We start from the raw sequence: 21,659 nt of genomic DNA, 5'->3' as shown, positions 1-21,659 counted from the left end.
AGGTACTGGGATGTATAGTGGATTACAAACTGAACCTATGGTAAAAAAGCAACATTATGGGAAACATAATGTGAGCCAAATGTATGAAAACCTCTTATAATTTTTGCCTGGTATATAGTAGTTGCTTAATAATTACTGCTGTTTCACCCCACCCCTACCCCCACCGTAGCTCCTCCTCCAATGATCCACAGTGACCAGAAGCCTTCACTTGGTACTATGAGAACTAGGAACTCTAAATTTATGAAAACTGTGAGAACTCAGAAAAGAACCAAGGACATTATTAAAAGGTGGAAAATAAGTCTTGTGAAAAAAAGATTAAAAGAATTGGAATAATTCAACATAAACAAAAATGTGCTAAAGTGTTTTATTAAAACTAGTATTTAAGATGCCAAATATTTTGTTCTTACACAATCGTACATTAAAAATTATCTTTCAAATATAAATATTTGAAATATATATTTCTTGGGGTCTACTATATGCCAGATGGATACAATAATAAGTAATACAGAGGGTCTATTCTAATGGATTTTTTTTTTTTTTTGCAAGGAAAGATTTGCCCTGAGCTAACATGTCACCAATCTTCCTCTTTTGTTTTTCTCCCCAAAGCTCCAGTGCATGGTTGTGTATCTTCATTGTAAGTCCTTCTAGTTCTTCTACGTGAACCATCACCACAGCATGGCAACTGACAACAGATGGTGTGGTTCTGGGACCAGAAAACGAACCCGGGCTACTGAAGCGGTGAGAGTGCCAAACTTTAACTGCTGGCCATCCGGGCTGGCTCTCATGGATCTTATACAGTACGAGTTAGCTACCATTTATTTATTTATTCAATGTGTATTTCATAAGGACCAACTGTGTTGCAGGCTGAGGAAATCTTATTCTTTATAAAATAAGCTGTCGATGTATTTATTTACGAGTATGGGTAAACTTCAGGTCATTTATCATTCTGATAACTCATGGAGCTGTGAAAGAATTAGAAAATGGTAACTCCAAATCAGAAATTGAATGGTCTAATCAGTGAAGTTTTAAATATCTCATAAAATATCCCTAATCAAAATGGCAAAGAGGGAAGGGAAGATCAACATGCATTATTAGAAATCTAATTATTAGTAAAAATTAACATATTTACTAAAACGTCATTACTTCTAAGCACATGACTAAAATAGCCAGAAAAAGTTAACAATGAGTATCACTTCAGTCTCACTTTAAGAGATATTAAATGTTTATAATTTGCCCAGAAGTTTTAATTTAAAAGTGTTTCTTGAAAATATTTTTTTCATTTGGTAAATGAAACATTCTCCTCTTGATCATATATATAATTGGTTAAGTAAGATTTTTGTACATAGCTAGGTCTATAATGATTTTTCTTGCATGCCTAGAACATGATTCTGACTTTTAATATTTTTAATTAAAAATTATATCAGTCTAACTAATGTCATTCTTAGACTGTGACCTTTGAACCAGTGATTCTCAAAACTCCTTGGACATTACAAACATTTGTGAAGGTTTTTAAATTACAGATTACTAGTCCCAATTTAAAGATCCTGATTTAGTATGTCTGGGGTATCATTGATTGCAATTAAATCTGCTAGAATTATTCATAATTCAAAATGAACAGAGTCTAAATTAATAAATTTACTGCTTAATCTGCATTGCTATTTTCTTCTTGTGTCTTCCTTACTTTAGCACATAGTTGGGACTTAAGACATGTCACTTAATTGATTGGCTTACAAGATTGCAGAAAATTAATTACTTAATTTTAAAATAGAGATTCAAGTGCATTTTTGGTAATATTAATGCAAATAGAACATAATTGCTTAAAAGATAATTGCAATCTAAAGAGAAATTGAAGAAACATAACAAACTTCACCATAAAGGAAACAGTCATTATAAATTCTAAAATTCTCTCTGCATAAATTTGCTTAAATCTCCCCCTATAAAAACTTCTGTTTATTATGCATGTAATTTCTGTGCAGAGGAATGCAATGTTCTGAATTGAAAGCAATGCATATTAAATCTAAATGGCTCATTTTACTATAAGGTTTTATGTAGAATTTCTTAATGATTTCCTGAATAAGCAAATTGGATTACTTTTTCTATAAAGTTATATTATTTTGAACTATAGAACAAAGAGCAGATTCTTTATAGCTTAAACTGTCAGTTCTTTAAAAATAAAAAGTTTTAATATTTTTGGAAGTCCCAAGGGTAGATTTAGCGAAAAATGATTTAATGAAAATTATTCTTTGTCTAAATTATTGTTCTTCAAATGGCATTATGGTAGCTGCTGTAGGAATAATATAGCACTGGCAGTGGATATAGACTCGGCTATTGGAGAAGAGGTAGCTACAATTTGGGGGAAGAGCCAGTGTGAGAGGTCGGGGTAGTTGTAGGTTAATTTGTAGTGATAATAATTAAAGGTTAACTTGCCGTAGAAGACAACAATTTGATGATGGATGGTACTTCTATTAGGTTAAAGTGAAATGATGGCTTTTGTCCTTGCAGCTTCAGATGAATAGGTGGTGATTCGAGATTGTTGAATGAGAGTGATGACCATTGTTATTGTAGGCTAAGTGGAGATGGTAATGATTATAGACTCAGTTGAAGTGAATGTAGTGCATTTAGTCAAAGAGATGGTGGGAATAGTGATTGCTTTAGTCGTCAGCTAAGATTAAGTGGCAGTAGCATTTGCTATTATTGAAGTTGCAGCAGTTGTAGATTCTGTTTAAGTGGTGGCAGCTGTGGTTTCACTTGAAGTTGTGGTGGTGGCTGTCGTGGTTGTAGGTTCAGTTGAAGAGGTGGTGGCTATAGGTTCAGTTGAAGTGATGGTTGTGCCTGCTGTGGTTGTGGGTTCAGTTGAAGAGATGGTTGTGCCTGTTGTGGTTGTGGGTTCAGTTGAAGTGATGGTTGTGGCTTCTGTGGTTGTGGGTTCAGTTGAAGTGATTGTTATGGCTGCTGTGGTTGTGGGTTCAGTCGAAGAGATGGTTGTGCCTGTTGTGGTTGTGGGTTCAGTTGAAGTGATGGTTGTGGCTTCTGTGGTTGTAGCTTCAGTGGACGTTGCAGTGGTTGTAGATTCTGTTGAAACAGTTGTAGTTGTAGGTTCCGTTGAAGTGGTGGTCACTGTAGGTTGAGAAGCAGTAGAGGTTGTTCCAGGAATGATAACTACAGGCTTCCCATTGTTTGAGGGCAGCTGGATAACAATGGTGGAATTGTCATTTCCTCTATTAGTCACCAGGCATATTATGAGTACTCCAACTGCTGTTGTTATGGCACAGGCTAAGAGACAAGCCAGAAAGAATTTCCACAAAGACCAGTTATTGCAGCAATTTTCTTTTACCTAAGAAAAGTATAAATGAAAATATCAGTAATGAAAAACAAAAATGCTATGACTTATCATCTCTTTGGGGCTATTTTTAACTTATTGCATTACTGTCATTTGAATCACTATATATCTTTGGAGAAGTTTAGGCTTAGATTCCAGGTTTTTATCCAGTGGAAAGTAATTGTGTGCTTTCTCTAACATTAGAAGAAAGTTCTCATCTTCTCTTATTCTATTTTCAAATAATGGGTAGGGGCCCCTTTTCTTTTCATGTAAGTGGAACAGTACTTTAGTGATAAATTCTCTGCCATACACCTGATCCTCCACTGGACATTGTCATTACCCCAAACTCAAACTGGTCCGCTTCCAAAATCACTTCAAGTATCCTGTGCTATCATCTCCATCTCCTCTCCTTTCAAGTGGTTTGTTCAGTGATTCCCATCATGACCATCCTTTACTTTTATTGAAACCTTCGGCCCAGCAGCCCTTGCTTCACTCACATCCCTCTTTAGTCATCTTTTGTTCCATGGTCCATTATTTCAATAACATTCTTACTAATTCCCTAAAATCTCTTGCAGTTCCCACTTCTCCTTTCCTCCAGCTGGCAAATAAATGGCTATCTGCTCTTTTGGGACCTGTTCTTGAGCAGCCACACTGTTGGGGAAAGCCAGGCACCTGGGCAGATCGGAGTCCATCCTCGAATGGACTTTCTGCAATGCTCTACCATCCAACTGTATTTATCTGAATCTATTTCTCAGTCTTCTCCTCGCTCCTCAAACCTGTAACCTCTACCCACCAACCCTCACATACAAATTGTCCTCCTTATTCCCATCAAATGACTTCACCTTCTTCCTACTTCATTGGGAAACTTGAAACCATCATATGGGAACTCTTTCAAACCCCCACTGGCTACCAAGCCTGTAAACCTAAACAAGTCTGGACTCCACCTCCCCTTCCCTGATTGACACAAGAGAAGCTATCCCTCTTTCTGCCTGAAGCCAGTCTGCCAATCCATCCTTTGGATTGCATCCCCTCGGCCCTTCTCAGCAACTCTTTTCTTTTGATTACTCTTCCTGTTGGACTGAAGACTTCACCACTTTCCTCTTAGATGGCTTCTTCTTTTTAACATTTTAATACACTCAAGTCTCTCCTATCTTAAACAAAAAATTCTCCTTTGATTCCAAATCCCCTTTTGCTGACTTCTCTTCCTCTGAAAAACGAAATTTCTTGAGAGAAGTCTAAATGCAACATCTCCATGTCCACACTTTTCAATCCAACCCAGTCTGGCTTCTGCTTCTGTCATGCTACTGAAACACCTGTTAATGAAGTCATCAGTGACATTCATTCACCAAAATATATTGACATATTTTAGCCCTCCTCTTACTTAAGTCCTTAGTGGTATTTGCCACTGGAGACCATTCCTCCTTCTCTCTTTTGAACAATCTCTCCCTTTTCTTCTGTGATATTCCATTCCCTTTGGTTTCCTCATAACCCCCTCCCCCTCCAGAATCATCTTCTCAGGTTTTTTTTTTGAAAGCTCAATATCCACTTTCAGCCTTTATTGTTGACATTCTCAGACCCTTGTCTCTTTTCATTCTAGGTCTAGAATAGGCAAACTTTGTCTGCAAAGGGCCAGATAGTAAATATTTTAAGCTTAGTGAGCCATGCAGTTTCTGTCACAACTACTCCCATCTGCCATTACAGTGTGAAAGTAGCCATAGACAGTGAGTGAATAAGTGGGCATGACTGTATTCCAAAAAACTTTACTAAGAAAAATAGACAATGGGCTGGATTTGGCCACTCTATGCTTTTTCCCTCCTATGATTTTTAATTAGCATCTCTATCTGAATGACTGTCGTCTATCTCCAGTCCAGACCTCCCCTCCAACCTTCAAATGCTTACATGATACCACATCTTGGATGGCTCAAAGATACCACATCTTGGATGGCTCAAAGATGCCTCAAACTCATGATCTTCGCAGTGAAACCTGGCCAGCTCCCATATCTCATTAAATGGCACCACCATCCATTGCATTCAGTTCCATAAGCTGGAACAAATGGATCATCTTTTAAATCTCCCAATCCATTACCAAGCCCTGTTGACTTTATCTCCTAAACATCTCCTAATGTTGTTGACTTTTCTCTGTCTCTACTGATACCACTCTAGTTCAAGCTTCCATTATCTTTGCCTTGGACTACTGCAATAGCCTTGGGCCACACTGGCCTCCATTTAGTTTCTTCAAAGCTTGCTTCTAAAACAGGATCTTGAACAATTCTGTTGCTTGGAAATGCCTTTCCCATACTCTATTCACCACACAGAAGGCAGCATGGTTCACCTTCAACACAGCACAGTCTCCTCAGGCACCTGTTTTTGCCTCAGTACTTGAGTATTGGTCAGTGCTGTGTTATCAGGAGAGGAATGATATACTGTGAAGTTTTTTCATAATTGTTCTTAGAATATTCCAAATTCTTTATGTAACATTGATTGCCAGGTGATGAATTAACACCTGATAATGACCCTTTATAATTTCCTATCTTATCATCCAGCACATAGGTAGTTGCCTGGAACCTAGTATGACCAGAGGGACACAGGGAACCTACTTGAGGGCATTATATTCTTCCCAGGCTTAATACCTAAACGTGCACAATGAAGAGAACTCCCTAGAAGCTTTCCAGTGATGTGCACTTCAACAAGGTAAACCAAAGCCCTGCTTATTTTCTCACTAATCCTTATCATCACTTATGAATTGGTGACAAAATAGCTTGTGACTTATAAGATTACCTTAAGAATTAACAAAACTGAATTGCTTTGTTAATGCTAAAGTGTTTTTGCAAATATTTGTTGCTACTAGTCTTAGGTAGGCAACGAGGATAATGGAAGAGTGCAGTCTTCTTAATTGGAGAGATGTGGTAAAATTTCAGAGCTATGACATCTTAAGTAATTTCTTATCTTCTCTGAGCCCAAATCCCCTTATCCTGAAATACAGTGTTAAAAATATCTATCTCATATTGTTGTTGGGGATTAACATACAGAAAGTCACTAGTTCTCAAAAATATTTTTATTTTGTGTGTAGCATATTATAGGAATTAAGATCAAGAACTCTGGAGTCCAACAGAGTTGGGTTTGAATTGTAGCTCTGTCACTTCTTAGCATTTGGCAGCTTTGTCTTTCTAAGTGTCAGTTTCCTCATAAGGATAAGAATACCTACCTAATAAAAAAGATGAGAGGATAAAATAAGACAATATTTATACAGTGCCTGGCACAGTGTTAGCTATGTAAATTTCCAATCATCCAACATGATTATTTCATTATCACCTGGATGGGAGCAAGACCTTCAAGGAATGGAATACGATACTCATGCCTTTCAGACAGACAAGAGTAGGTCTTAAATATTACAAAATACAAGCCACACTATTTGTTGGATGGCCAGGGTTTTGTGCAAAGGGCGGCGGCCCCAAGGCAGCAGGAGTCGAATGAGAGTGCAGGTTAACAAGGCCAGGGAAATGGGTGCCACTAAGTCCAAGTTAGACCTAGAAAAATATCATTCTCTTTACCTTGACCAGAGGCACTACAAAGGAGTCTTAAGAAAGGAAAGTGGCAAAAAGGCTTATGCCCATCTGGGAGGATTCTATAATACTACGTTTAAAAAAATCGTAAAAGAGCAGCCTAGTGAAATAAAGTGCACATAACCAGACAATGGGATACCTAAGTTCTCCTGTTTCAGTCACTTCTACATGAGTTCTGGCAAGTGTCTGAAATTCCATGGGTCATATTTTCCCTGATTGCTAAATGATGGAATGGGACTAGATCAGTCATTCTCATCACTGGTTGCACATTAGATTCACCTGAAGCTTTTAAAAAATATTACAGGGGCTGGCCCCGTGGCCGAGTGGTTAAGTTCGTGTGCTTCGGCAGCCCAGGGTTTCGCCAGTTCGAATCCTGGGTGAGGACATGGCATCACTCGTCAGGCCATGCTGAGGGGGAATCCCACATGCCACAACTGGAAGTACCCACAAGTAAAAATGCACAACTATGTACTAGGGGGCTTTGGGGAGAAAAGTGAAAAATAAAATCTTTAAAAAAAAAAAATATATATATATATTGCATATGCATGGACCCTACCTCCAAAGTTTCTGATTTAACTGGTCTGGATGGGGCTCAGACACTGGTATGTCTTAAACAACCCCTAGGTGATTCTAATAAGCAGCTAGGGCTAAGAACCACCAGACTAGATATTATCTAAGACCACTTTCAATTCTATGATTGATATAAATGACTTTACTTCTGTGAGCAGGAAGAAACATTTTCTAACTCCACCCTATTGAGCTCATTCATTCTTTCACATTGCCCCAGCAATGGTACAAACAGTTTATATGTTTTATCCAGAATAAAGAAACAAGGCTCAGACTTTGTTGGCCAAAACTCTACAGCAAGATTAAGCAGCGGAGGGTAGGAATTCCAGAATCAGGAGAACCCAAACAAATCGCCAAGCAGAATAAGTAATTTATAGTCAAGGTCAAATTTCTATACTAGGGATGAAGATGTAGAGACCCATTCCTGAGGTAACCTTAATTTAGCCAAGAGACAATGTCAGGAACCAAGAAGAGCTGAGTCTAGCCTCCAAAGCCAGTGGAGAAGATTCGGAGAACAGAGCCAGGTTTCTAAGTCAAGGTCATATCAACAAGAGGTCAGAACCAAGAAAGCTATAGAAAGTGTCACATACAGGTTCAGAGGCTGGAACAGTGTGAGAAAATAAAGTGAACGTCAATAGAGTAGGACCCTTGAAGCTTTACACACTACCTAGTCTCCCATTGGAGTCTAATTAATGAATTAAACCCCATCGCCAACATATTTGTTCCCCTGCCCCCTCCAACCTTGCATTTGTACTTTACATTTATTCCTTTAATTTTCATATATGTTCTCTATGTGAATATCTGAGTCCCCAACAAGAATGTTAGCTCTTTGAAAACAGAGAAACTATCAAATATTCTCCTTCTTGTGAATTGCCTCACGGTAACTTATAATTATACTGAGAATACAGCAAATGCTTAACATGAATGTGGGTGAACTAAGGAATTGAATACATTTCCTGGGAAAGAATAGAACAAATACATCCCCATATAGAGCACATCCCAACTTGAGTAAAAGTTGCTATACCAAGCATTACCTGTGTATTGCACAATGCTGTGTGTGGGTGTCCTGAGTATGTAAGGACTCCTGGGCTCGTGCAGACCCCAGTTAAGTTGGAAGAGACATCCCCAGTTATGTCATTTGAAGGTGGACACCAGCACGCAGAGCTGTGAGCCTCTTGATCATTGGAACACGTGATTGGCTAGAGAGATGAAGTGTAAGTGAATAGGAAGACACGTGGTTGAATTTCTAAAATCAAACTCTTCTGTCAAAAATAAACAAGGATGTGACTTTTAAAAGGAATAAAGACAAGACTTTTAAAAGGAATGTTTTCTAAGTCTCTGAAGACAAAAAAATCTAGACAGATTATTATACATTACGTTTTAACTAATTTTTGTAAGTTACCACTGTTTCAGATCAAGCATGTATATCATCCAATCTTTCCCATCATATTACTTGCATTGTGTTAAATACTCGATGTTGCAAGCTGCTGTAGGTGGAGTATATATTAGGAAGCTTCTATTCATATAAGGAATAGAATGTTAGAGCTGAAAAAGTTCTTGCAGCTAATCAGGTACAACCTGTTCAGGTCATCTTGGAAATGCAAATATTGAAGCAAAGAGAGTTGAAGTTATTATTATTATTATTATCATTATTATTATTATCTCATAATGACACGATAGCAAAGGCTAGAACCCAGACCTTACAGTGTTAAGGCCAGTGTATTTTCCACTCCACTTCACTATATATAATATATTGTTACACTTAACTATGGTAATACATTAATACAGTACATACTATACTACACTATACTAATGAAAAATTCTCACGCAAAATGACTCCTTTGCATAATCCATACCATGCTCTATGCAATGGAACTAGCAAGATCCTAACAGGGACACAAAAGACAAATCATCATCCGGTTTGTGACATGCCTTTGCTGGGTTCCTCTTGAGCACATAGCAGTGTAAAAATAGTTCTCAACAACAGCAACAAAAATGGTCTCTACTCTTAGGGAGTTTATATGCTAAGGTGACAGGGAGGCAAAACAAATTTTGTATAATTAACAAACAAACATGATAATTGCAAAATATTGTTGAGAAAAGGCAATGATAAGGATTGAAAATGGATGAGTTCAATGGGAAATATTTTGGGAAAGAAATGCATTAAAAGAGCGCAAAGAACAAGATAAAGTGAAAATGGGAGAGGACTAGCTTCAGGAATTTATGTCTGGACCAAAAGATTTGTTACATCTCAAGAATAATGTAGGATTGCCTGGGGATCTTCATCTCATCGGGTGGCAATGCTTACTTTCCAGCTGGGAATCAAGGGCGTCTCCGCCGCTTCTTGCTCATCTTCAAAAGGATGGGGCACTAAAGCTACCTATGCGTAGATTTGCTGTGAGAATTAATGAATAAATAACTGCTGACTGATTAGAACAATATCTGGCAGATAGCTTGCACTCAGTAAATGTCAGCTATCATCATTGTTAGTAGTAGTTTCAGGGTTTTTATTCCTTCTACTGCTATACTACTTGTCTTTGATCATGTTGATTTAATAACCCATGAGTAAATAGCTATAAAAATTGCTGGCCCATCAACCAGTGAGTTCCATAAAACTGTCAAATTAGAATTGTACGTAGTCATTGGTCCATTAGGAACTATTATTAAAAATACAAGAATAGATATGATTGCTATTAAACACAGATAAGATGGAATACACTTGGCAGTAAAGAGTTTGCGAAGTTAGATGTTTCTGTAAGTGTTATAGCAAAGAAATAAAGAAAACAGCTCTATGTTTTGTTGAGTAAGAATAAACTAAGTCCATGTTATTCACTAGGTAAATCTGAGGAAAGTTGGACTTACCTTCAATAACGACTTTGCTTAGTTTCCTAAGTGCTGATTCTGTTGCTTTAGTGATCATCCAGTTTGCCTATGGCTGATGAACTTGGACATTTTAATGCACTTTGTAAACAAGTAAAATTCAGTCAGCAGGCCAGTTTTCCAGAATTTTCTAGCCCTGTTGGAATCCCGCCCTTTCAAAGAAGGAAGATGACAGGTGGCATCTATACTAAGGGTGGAGAACCTGTGATCTAGGCTCAGCTTTAGAGTAATGTCACAAACCGAGTAAGAGTTTCTACTGTGCTATGTTGGTTGCTCTGACTCTCAGCACAGGTGAAGTCTATACAAAACTGGACTAGTTGGAGAGCTGTGAGAAATGTTTACTCAGACAACCAGCCTCAGGTAATAGTGGCCATAGGCAACTGAAGTGCATTATCTATAATCACCAAAGAAAGTTCTATAGATTTTTCCCTTAACTTATAAGAATTAACTTAAGTTCTCATGTATCTCAAGAGAAAAACAAAACACCAAAATTTATTTTCTTTTTGTTTATAATCCGCAAAGAATTCTTAAATTCTATTATTCAATTTGGTCTTAAAGGAAAAATATTTTTATAATTATGCCTTAAATATCCGTAATAAAGTGAAATATTCAGTCCACTATCCAGATATATGCTGTGAAAACAACTTAATATTTGTAAACATCTTCAAGTCTGTTGTTATCTAGAGAAACTATCAAGATGATGAATACTTGGCTAAAGGAATATTTGTTTTTCATCGGAGCATCCTGGCATCCTGAAGATCCACTTAAACAGTGTCAAACTCAGAAGTGACAAAAAGAACAGCTTCAGGAGAGTTTTTTGTATAATGACTCAAAAGGGCAAGCTGGTGACCCAGCACTCCCGCAAAGGATTCTTTTATTAAACTAACACTGAGCAAAAGGGCTTTCTTCTTTGGCTTATCTTGTAGGCAATTAGCACAGGCTTATTGTCATAGCTCCAAATTGCAAAGTCAAAATATTTCATTTAGGGGCCGGCCCAGTGGCACAGTGGTTAAGTGCACACATACCACTTTGGCAGCCCGGGGTTTGCTGGTTCGGATCCCGGGTGCGGACATGGCACCGGTTGGCAAGCCATACTGTGGTAGGTGTCCCACATATAAAGTAGAGGAAGATGGGCATGGATGTTAGCTCAGGCCAGTCTTCCTCAGCAAAAAGAGGAGGATTAGGGGCAGATGTTAGCTCAGGGCTAATCTTCCTCAAAAAAAAAAAAATTCATTTATTCTTCAGGTGGTGAATTTTAACTTACCATTTTAATTTTTTAGCACATTTCCATCTTTTGTCTGATATCAAAGATTATTTGTTCAGACATAACCAGATACATAAAAAGCACTTATAACTATATAGTGAAGGCTTGAGTCTTGGAGTAAAACATTTTAAAATAGGTAAAATGATCATATTTTTATACTAAGTAGGAGTTTTTAGAGGATTTCTTTCTTAGTCCTAAAGACAATATCTAGGATTAATATCTGTATTTCCAGAATATTTAGAAATCTGAGTTCTGACAGGTTTAGAAATTATGTATAAAATCTAGTAATCAAATTACAAAAATAAAACCAGAACTAAACCAAAGACACTATTGGAGATTTATGTTTACATGATGACGAATATAGAAAGTTAAATGGGTTTATTTGTATATTATGTGGTTACAGAGACATTTCTAATGCTTTATATCAGAAATACAAAAAATAATTTCTAAAGTATAATGTAGCAGGATATAGCATGAAAAGCTGAAGCAAAAAATTTAATACATAGCTCTTCTTCCTTTTGGAGAAGAATGCAAAATTATGATATTGACTTTATAGAAGTAAAGAAATTAGATTGCTTTCAAATGCTGAAAAGAAGACTGTAATATAAGCAAAATATTAAAATAGAGCAACAATACTCACTGGCTGGTTTTCAGATTGTTCGATATTCGCTACGTATTTTCCATGCTTTCTGTCCATTCTTGAGCTTGCAATACCACAAGCTTAACTCCAAGAATATTTTTCAGTTCAAGCATCTCCCTTTATATCTGCAACCCTGAGAAATAATTAAAATGACTTGTGGAAAATCAACTCTGATGCATCACTACAGGTGTGGATTAGACTAAATAATAAGTAATTATTCACTAACACGGACTCACCTTAGAGAAGGAAATGAGGTGTCAATTCCAGACAGACCCAAGAAAGCCAATACTGCCTCTGAGAGCTACTGTGACTACCCCCTCAACAACCCTTCTGACAGAAAGGAACTCTGAAAATCTTACAGAATTCTTCCTTTTCTTCCCTTTGGCCTCATCTCTCAAACATTTGTCTTCTATTTTAGGATGAAGCTAAGAAAAAATTCAGGAGTAGAAAGTTTGCCAGTGCTGTTTCTCCACCCGAGCTGAATGCCTTCTCACCCTTAGTGAGCACCATCTCTTAGTCACTCATGGCCTAAGGGTGACTTTACCTTTTCAGTCTCCAGGTTGGTGGTTGGAAGTCTAGGTGGTCAATTGCTTAGTAATTCACATGCATTTAAAAACAGTTAGATTCAGTTTCCCAGGCAACAATGCCAAAGGACTGATGGAATATTGAAAATCTTTAGGAAGAGATTTTCTGTCAAGAAGTTTAGTTTGTCTCAGATTGAAAAAGAATTAACTCTTTTATTGATTTATTTACTCAACAAGTGAGAAGATTGAGTTTCTAAGACGTTCCCGGTGTTTTTCTAGTGCAAAAAGTTCAGTAGCGAACAAAACAGCCCACACCCCATCCTCTTTCAATCCAACACTTTGGGATTCTGATTTTTTTTCAACAGCTCAATCCTTTGAAATCTCTCTTATAAATGTATTCAACACTTTCAGCTTAATGAGTTTTACTAGATCAACTGAAATGACACAGCCTCAGGCCTTAGAACATAAAGAACGTGGAAAAATTGTCAAACAATTGAGAAGGGAGAGGGATTTGTCCTAACGAGGATTTAAAACATGATGACTTACTCTTATTCCTGTTAAAACAAAACCAATCATGCCACTGTATGGCCACGGGCCACCAGGGATGTGCATGGGTTGAAGGCATCAACAATATTAAACGTGACCTTCTAATAAACTGATTTATTTGAAAATCAGAATGATATAATTATCAAAGAAGAGGTATAAATTTAACTTTGCTTTAAAATATTACTACACTCTATTCTGCAGAGATATTCATTTTAATTTGGTACTAGAGCAACATAGGATGTAAATAAAACTTCATCCTTTTTTACAGCATCCACACATCATATCAACGGCATAAAAAGTAAAAGTTTACTCTATCTCTTGAATTTCATGCTTACAATCTCTAATTGGCCTAACAGTTGCAAGACTCGGTCAGAAAGTTTGGAAGAAAGTATAGGAAATATTAAAAATTTTTCAAAATAGTAACAAAATTAAACAACACATTGCTCTATGGCTAAATTTACCATGTAAAAAGTAGATTATTCTTCATTTTGCAAAGAACCGTTCTTCAGCATGTATTATTAACAGTTCTTGTAAATATCTTCCTCCAAAGGTCAACAGAAAAAACTGAACACACCTGAATTGTTATAATGAACAGAGAGCATGCGTCTCTCTCACTGCCCTGTCAGAAGATCCCACGAAAGACCTTTCTTCGGGGCAGGATTTATAGCCAAAAAGAAATCTGAAAGTCTTGTTGGTTGACATGGAGTTGAGAAAACTCTTTGATAGCTGGCCAGTTTTTAGGTGAAAAAAATGTCCATTTCTCATTCATCTAACAGAAAGTGAATTGCGTTGTTGTCTGAAAAGCTAGGTCAAAACTCTTTTTTTTTTTTAAATCATCTTGCTCAAATTTTTCTTGCCTGAAATTTCGCTATGCTCTGATTATTTCTTTAGTCAGTTGATGACCTGAGAGCCAACATGACAGCTTCAGCCCTCTGATCTTAGACAACACTTTAGGAACAGAGACTAATTACAGTGTTTCTCATTGTGTTATTAACATGACAACCAAGCAATCAGACCCAGAATTTCAAAGCCTAAGTAAAATACTGACTTGCAGCCCAATTAATTCAAGCGTATGAAAGATTGTTTTGAAAAAAATAGAAACTGGAAAATAAATTTCCAAAATGTCTTACTAAATTTATTATCAAAGCAATTAGAAGCAATCATTAAAATTAAAAATAAAAACTGAAATATTCTGCAAATGTGTTTTACGTACGGTTACCATAACACTATCAGGGTGTTTTTCATTGTATTTTTTTCAAAGCTGAGCCTATTCTTAAAGCAGGTGTTTCTTCACTAAATCAAAAGTAATTAAACAGTATTTCAGTAATACAATGGGATTGTAACAATTAGCCCTACTTAAAATAGAAACTTCAAGAGGAAAAACATGTTTTGACGCATATCATTGAATTTCCTAATTATGAATTTAAAGTATATTTACAGATTTTAAATATGTTTATGCTGGCAGAACATGTTCTTTCATTAATTTATTCCCAACTGTTTATTAAGCACTAACCCCAGGCGTGTCTGGAACCTGGACATCCAGACAGCCTTGATCAAGACAGAAAAGAACTGCTTACACTCTATCCTTTGTGCATTGAATATTTGCCTTTTGATTTTAACTTTCAAATTTGCTTAAAATGTAATATTTTTGTTTAAACAAAGAGAATTTTATTTTTTTATTTATTTAAAGATAAGCATTTTTTGTATGTTGGGGAATTGATTCCGTAACAGTGAATATATCAGCTTCTACACAATTAAGTAGACAACTGCCTGATTCATCTCTGTTTGACCACAGTGACTGGGAATTCATGGCTTTCCTAGGGGCTGATATTCCATTTTAGGGTGACCGTCACTGTTTGAAAGTTCTTTTTTCTATGGAGCCAAAATTTTCCTTGTTTCTTCACCTAACTTACACTCTGGTCCTGCTATATCTGGCGACACCCAAAATGAAAGCATTTTCCTTCAGAATATGGATCTATGATCCTTGATGCACAACTCCTAAATCTAAAAGGCTTTGAAAAAACTGAAAATTATTTTATACATTTGGCACAAATTTACTTGGCAGCAAAAGTTAATCCGAACTGATAAAGCTATTTCTAGTCTTCAGACGTTTAATTACAAAAATATTAATATCTATTCCAGGGTTACTATTGCAGTCCTGCTGGTAATTGCATAATGTATCATATTGTCTTTATAAAGTTTTCGAAAGTCTGAATTATGAAACAGATCTCGCTCAAGCACTTCCTATGAGGGACTGTGGGTTGTAGAAATTTTACAAATTTTTTAAAGACAACTAGCATTTCCTTCCTTATTCTCATTACTCTGAAAAACTGCTTCATAAAGACTTCAGTTGGTCGCTGACTCTTATAAATAGCATTTTCTAAATGTGGATGAGAAGAGGAAGAAAAAGAAAAGCTTCAACCTTTGCTGGGTCATAGCCAATGGTGCTACCCTTGGGCAGCCTCTGACACAAGACTTGATTAATGTCATTTTATTAACATTACAGAGATGTTTATGCTATTCCAGTGGGTGTACCACACTGCTCATAGCTAATCCTTGTAAAACCTACAAGAATTAAGTTTTATTATCCCCACTTTCCTGATGAGACACATGTGTTTTAAGTGACCTTTTATAAGCCCAAGTTAAGACTAGAGTATGTGGAGTTCAGACTCTCCATCCATTTACTCTCTATACCCATTCATTAGTTGTGTCATGTGTACCACTCTGTGCCTTAAGAAGGAGGGGAGAAAAGGTGAAAGATTATTTGGCAGTTACACTTATTGGGAAGACCATACAACAGTTGAAACTGGAGACTCTGGTGACATATCAGGACACATCAGGGAAGTAGAGATGTTTACTGGAAGCAAGGCCAGGGTGGTGCTGCCACCTAGAATTAGACCTGCCCAAAAGGACACAGACTGCTGGAATCCAGGCTCCAAATAATAGCAAGGATTTAGTAACTCCCAGGGTGGAGACACAGCTCATCACCCATGCTGACCCTGCTCATTCTGTCCAGGCATCAAATGGTCGGACTAGAGCACTTAAGAGGTTCACAGAGTGCAGGGTCACCAACCAGCCTTGCAGACTGTATCTTTTTAAGGATCACCCTAGATTTGGGAGCTGAGGTTCACTGAAGGGAATACAGTCCACAGAGATGGGCACAAAAAAGAATAAGGCTGCAGGCCTCATTAAGAATTGCAGCAAATAGACTGGTTGTTAGAATGAGAACTTGGAATGGAAATTTTAGAAAACCTCAGGTCTACAAGGCAGGGCAAAGAGAGAAATTGGTATTCATAAGGTCCGGAACCATAACTAGGTTATCAGAAATGGGTTCTATGGGGAATTGGGGTCAACTGTAAACCTGGGATTAGAATAAGATTCTCAAGCTCTCAGTAGTGGGACATTATAGCCCTGCTCCGGGTACAGTGCGGGACCCAGCAGTCCCAGCATCCAAAGGTAGGGCTTTGCTTATTTCATCAGCCTCACTCGAGGTGGAGGGTGGATGGTAAATGATGAGAGCTATATAGGGCTGAATCAATTCATAGAATTTCTATGAGAGTCAAGTTTGGATCTGGAACAAGGATGGCAACAGAGGCATGACCAAAGGAGGCTGCGGTGAATTCAGGTTTGAGGAGCAGGTGGGGAGAGGGCAGCCAGTCAGGGTAGTGAGCTGAGAATTAACCCACTGGGGGTAACATTTGAAATATCAGGAAAGCCAAGGCAGCTCTCTATGAGGGTTGAAGCTGGTCATGGTTTGCAAGAGGCAAGTTCTGATCCAGATCTTAAAGGACCTCACACACCCAGATGGGTAGAGAGGAGGAAGGAGAGATTGTAGAGGAGAGATGCTGAGACACACAGGGAAAAGCAGAAAGGAGCAAGGCATTGGGGGAAATTACGATGAGCCATCTGGTAGTAGCATGAGGCTATAATGGAAATAGAGAGATATTAGATCAAATAGACAAAGAGGAAAGGTAAATGTCAGGATGTGAACTTTAAATGTGAATTGAGAGTGAACAAAACGGTAGTATTTTGTCCAAGAAAATAAATGAAAATTATGTTTGGAATAACTAATTATGTAGCTGCTAGTGCCAGTAAAAAAGGAAAGATTATGACTATTCCTGAATTAATTCCAACTATAACACTCATTCATATTGTTGGGTGTCTTTTATGTCCCCTGCTCTCGGATGCTGAGATAGGAATAATGACCCCATCCTCTCCCCTGGGGAGGACCACACATAACCAGTCTCCCAGCTTCCATGTGTGTCCCCCTCAAATTCATTCTTCACAAAAATAGCCAGAATGCTCCTTGGAAAATGTCAGGCTGCTTATGTCACTGTCCTGCTCAAAACTCCTAAATGGCTTCCCCTTCCCCTTAGGATAAAATCCCCAATCCTTTCCGTGGCTAACAAGGCTATGAACTCAGTGGTCTGCGCCCACTCCTGAACCCTCATCCTGCACTATTTCACACATCACCTACCACGCCCCAGCCACACTGTTTAAAAAAATGTATAAAGAAACATTTCAAATAGACTAAAAGGTATAAAGAACAATCTGGTAAGTAGCCAAATCTCCATGATTAGTGAGCTTAAGAGATTCAGGCAACATTTCTGAAACCAAATGTGTGGGCATTTTACACACTATCCAGTTCCCTAGCTCTTCGGACACCAGCTGGATGTCCTGCAATTCAAGTCAATGCAAATACATCTACCCAGAGTTAGCATCAGATCCCATGGGGTAAAGGACTCAGTCCCACAAAGCTGCCCCAAACTCAGACACCAGTCTCAGGTCCCAGACCACCCATACTTCTGACCCACCAGCTATAAATGGGGAGTTCCCCTCCTCAGGTTTCAAAATTTGCTAGAATGGCTCACAGAACTCAGAAGCACACTTCACTTACATTTACCAGTTTATCATAAAGGATGTTATAAAAGGTACAAATGAACAGCCAGATGAAGAGACACGTAAGGTGAGGTCTAGAAGTGTCTCGAGTGCAGGAGCTTCTGTCCCCACGGGGCTGGAGTGTGCCACACTCCCAGCATGTGGTATGTTCACCAGCTCAGAAGCTCTCTGAACCCTCTCGTTCAGGGATTTTTATGGAGGTTTTATCACATAGGCTTGATGGATTTTTAACTCAATCTCCAGCCCCTCTCCCCTCCCTGGAGGTTGGGGAGTGGGGCTGAAAGTTCCAAGCTTCTAATCAGGGTTTGGTTTTTCTGCTGACCAGCTCCCATCCTGAAGTTATGCAGGGGTCTGCTAAGAGTCTCCTTGTCAAAACAAGACACTCAGTCACCCCCATCACTCAGGAAACCACAAGCAATGTGGGAGCTCTGTATCAGGAACTGAGGACAAAGACCAAATATCTTTGAGTGATATGACACAGATAAAAAATGTTCACATATAATTAGAACCACCTCTGTCCTTATTCCTGATCGTACTCTCCTCCCTCCATTATATTTCCCATATATTTTTTTATGTTTTAATACATTCCAAAAAATATATAATATTGTTTGCATGTTTTAAAATATGTATGAAACCTATTACATGGTATTTTCCCACAATATGGGGTTTTTTTGGGCCCAGATTACATTTATAAAATTCAACTACACTGACATCTATAACTCTTATTTCATTCATTTTCACTGTTTTATAGTATTTCATTGATTGAATACATTACAGTTATTAATTTATTTTCCTGTTAGTATAAATTGAGTCTGCTTCCATTTTTTACTATGATTATTATAGTGTATGCCCTTCTGGGAACATTTATTAAAATGTTTCTAGATGTATAATTGAGTGAAATTCCTGCATCACAGGTGTGTATTTTTCCAACTTAACACATGTTCCCAAAATTGTCTCCAAGGTTGTATGAATATTCACTTCTGTAACAGTATTCTCATTTTTCCATAAAATACTAATACTCAGTGTTGTCAGATTTTTAATTTTGCTACCACGTATGGTATAAAAATATTCTGCTGAGTTCACCCTTTTTTTCACCCTGCTTACCTGCAAGTTGAAGTGTATAGGGTTCCTTTGTTTCTGAGTTACACAAGAGAGTTTCTTGTGAGATCTTTTGTTTTGCTTACTCTATCTTTTTGTTTTGTCTTGTTTGGATTTTAGTAATAAATGTGAGGAGATCAGAACTAGGTGGTTGTTTCCATACTACAGGAATTAGGAGCCTTCTATCTTTTGTCATACATTCATTAAATTGTGATCACATTATACACATACACGATACATATAGTATAGTATCTGCTTTTTCATTTAACACTTTAGCATATGCATTTGCCCCAGTAATTTAAAATCTTTCAAAAACATCACATTCAATGTCATTGTCAGGTGTGACATCATGTCGAGTGTGTGAGCTCATTGTCATTCACTGGTTCATGACTGAGTTCAGGGCAATAGGAAAGGGGAGCATAGAACTGATATAAGAAGTGACTAGCATGTGTCTTACTGCTAGAAATTACAGGCCCCAGTCTTGGGAGGGAAGCCCCAGTTTGGATGTCCAGTGTGGAAGCTCCTGGGAAGCCAAGAGGAACTAGACATTGAGCACAAGGGCTGGGGAAACACAAGGGGCACCAATGGTCACCAAATGTCATCTTCTTGTACCACAGTGTATAGGTCTCAGCTAAAGGAAGCTTGAGGAGGAGCAAAACACTGGCTGCACTCACAACTCAGAATAGGTGTATTTTCACTTGGGTATCAATCAAAACCAGAGCAGGTGAAGTACAGGTAGATTGGAACCTTGAAACAGAACTGAGCACACGGGCTGAGTGCACGACTAACTTAGCCATGTGAATTCCTGCAAAAATGTGGCCCTCCCAAACAATATTTTCCCCATCTGTTAAATAAATGTGTTAAGACCAGGTGGTAACCACAATCTCCTTCGGTTCAATGATGGATAAATTTGCAAGCAAGAAAAGTCACTTTAAGTAACTCCACTGGATCAACGTCTTTCATTCTTCACTTTGCTCTCAGACCTAAAATGTAAGAGTCTCCTTTTTGGTTTCAAGAGTTAAACCCAGGGAGCCAACCCCAGAGCCCAGCGGTTAAGTTCACCTGCTCCGCTTTGGCAGCCCCGGGTTTCGCCACTTCAGATCCTGGACGTGGACCTAGCACTGCTCATCAAGCCATGCTGAGTTGGCGTCCCACATAGTAGAACTAGAAGGACCTACAACTAGAATATGCAGCTATGTACTGGGGGGCTTTGAGGAGAAGAAGGGAAAAAAAAGAGTTAAGCTCAGACCCTCCTTAATGAGCCTCTAAGCAGGGATGAGGGTACCTTGTGGAGTGAATGCTGGAGCCCAACACACCCAACTAATCACCAAGCACCGTGAATAAGCAGTCCAAATCAGATTTCTCCCTGGGATGAAGACTCAGAGTTATAGGCACAAGGTGAGGTGACTATGCAGTCAGGGACACAGATCTGAATCAAGTCACCAAGCAAAGAGGAAAAACCAGAGAGTGGGGGAGATCAACACGGAGGGCTGAGAGAAAGGTCCATCAGTCTCAGAGGCAGGAGGGAAGGACAGAGAAGCAGACCACCCACAGAGCAGGGCCCTGGGGCATTAAACACTGATGTCTTCCAACTGAGCCTCCTTTGCAAAACAGGAAGGAAAAAATATCCTTCGACTGCCAGGATATTTGCTCTCTTCACACCTATTTATCCCACCTAAAACAAGAGTCCAAAATGTTGTTTTATCTTCTGTGTGTGTTGTGTTATTCTCTAGTTGTGTGTATACTCTTTTTCCTGAAGAAGAATATTGATTCCTTAAAGGAGGTCCCTCGCAAATCTACTTCTCTTGCTTTCCCTTTCCACGCATTGAACTGATCATGCATTATTAAAATGTTTTGCACAGAAATGTTGGTCATGAGTGGCCCAAACATTACCTGTCCATGATGGAAGTCTCTGGTCAATGTGAGCATCCAAAGTGCCCAGTTGATACAAGTATCAGGGACATCCCTACCAGCCTCACCAGTGACATCAGCTGATGGTGGAAACTTACACACTGAACTGTGAGCTTCCTGGTCATTTGGACTTGGGAATGGCTACAGGGATGAAATGTTTGGAAAACAGAAAACCCATTGAGTTGAACTTCCCAAGTAAAATTATTCCAACCAATATAATCTGTATTTTGACATGTTATATTTTATTCCATTGACCCAAATAGCTCTTGATGGAATAAAGAGTTATGCTAGTTTAATACCATAAGATAGTGGAAAAATCACAATTGAAACATTACTTTTGTAAGAACAAAAAGTCAAGGATTTTTTTCTTTCAAAGTAATAAAATGTAATCATAAATATATTTACACACACACACAATAGTACCAAAATATTTAATGGTTAGGAGGAA

At 38.1% G+C, this 21,659-nt stretch overlaps 1 protein-coding gene across 2 annotated transcripts in view; it reads right to left on the bottom strand.

The window, feature by feature from the left end:
- Window positions 1–353: 353 nt before the first annotated feature.
- Window positions 354–21,659, bottom strand: part of DYNAP (dynactin associated protein) — a 46,664-nt gene continuing 25,358 nt past the window's right edge. For both annotated transcript variants that reach the window (XM_014727811.3, XM_023647828.2), the window contains exons 2-4: window positions 12,234–12,366; window positions 8,484–8,648; window positions 354–3,334 (exon numbers count right to left, since the gene is read on the bottom strand). In XM_014727811.3, coding sequence (XP_014583297.2) covers window positions 2,723–3,334; window positions 8,484–8,648; window positions 12,234–12,290 — 834 coding nt within the window. In that variant the 5' untranslated portion in view covers window positions 12,291–12,366 and the 3' untranslated portion in view covers window positions 354–2,722. The remainder of the gene's footprint in view (window positions 3,335–8,483; window positions 8,649–12,233; window positions 12,367–21,659) is intronic.

The sequence above is a fragment of the Equus caballus genome, chromosome 8 (genome assembly GCF_041296265.1).
Source record: "Equus caballus isolate H_3958 breed thoroughbred chromosome 8, TB-T2T, whole genome shotgun sequence".
NCBI lineage: Eukaryota > Metazoa > Chordata > Mammalia > Perissodactyla > Equidae > Equus > Equus caballus.
The sequence above is the reverse complement of the archived record's forward strand: the minus strand, read 5'-3'. Positions and strand labels throughout refer to the sequence as shown.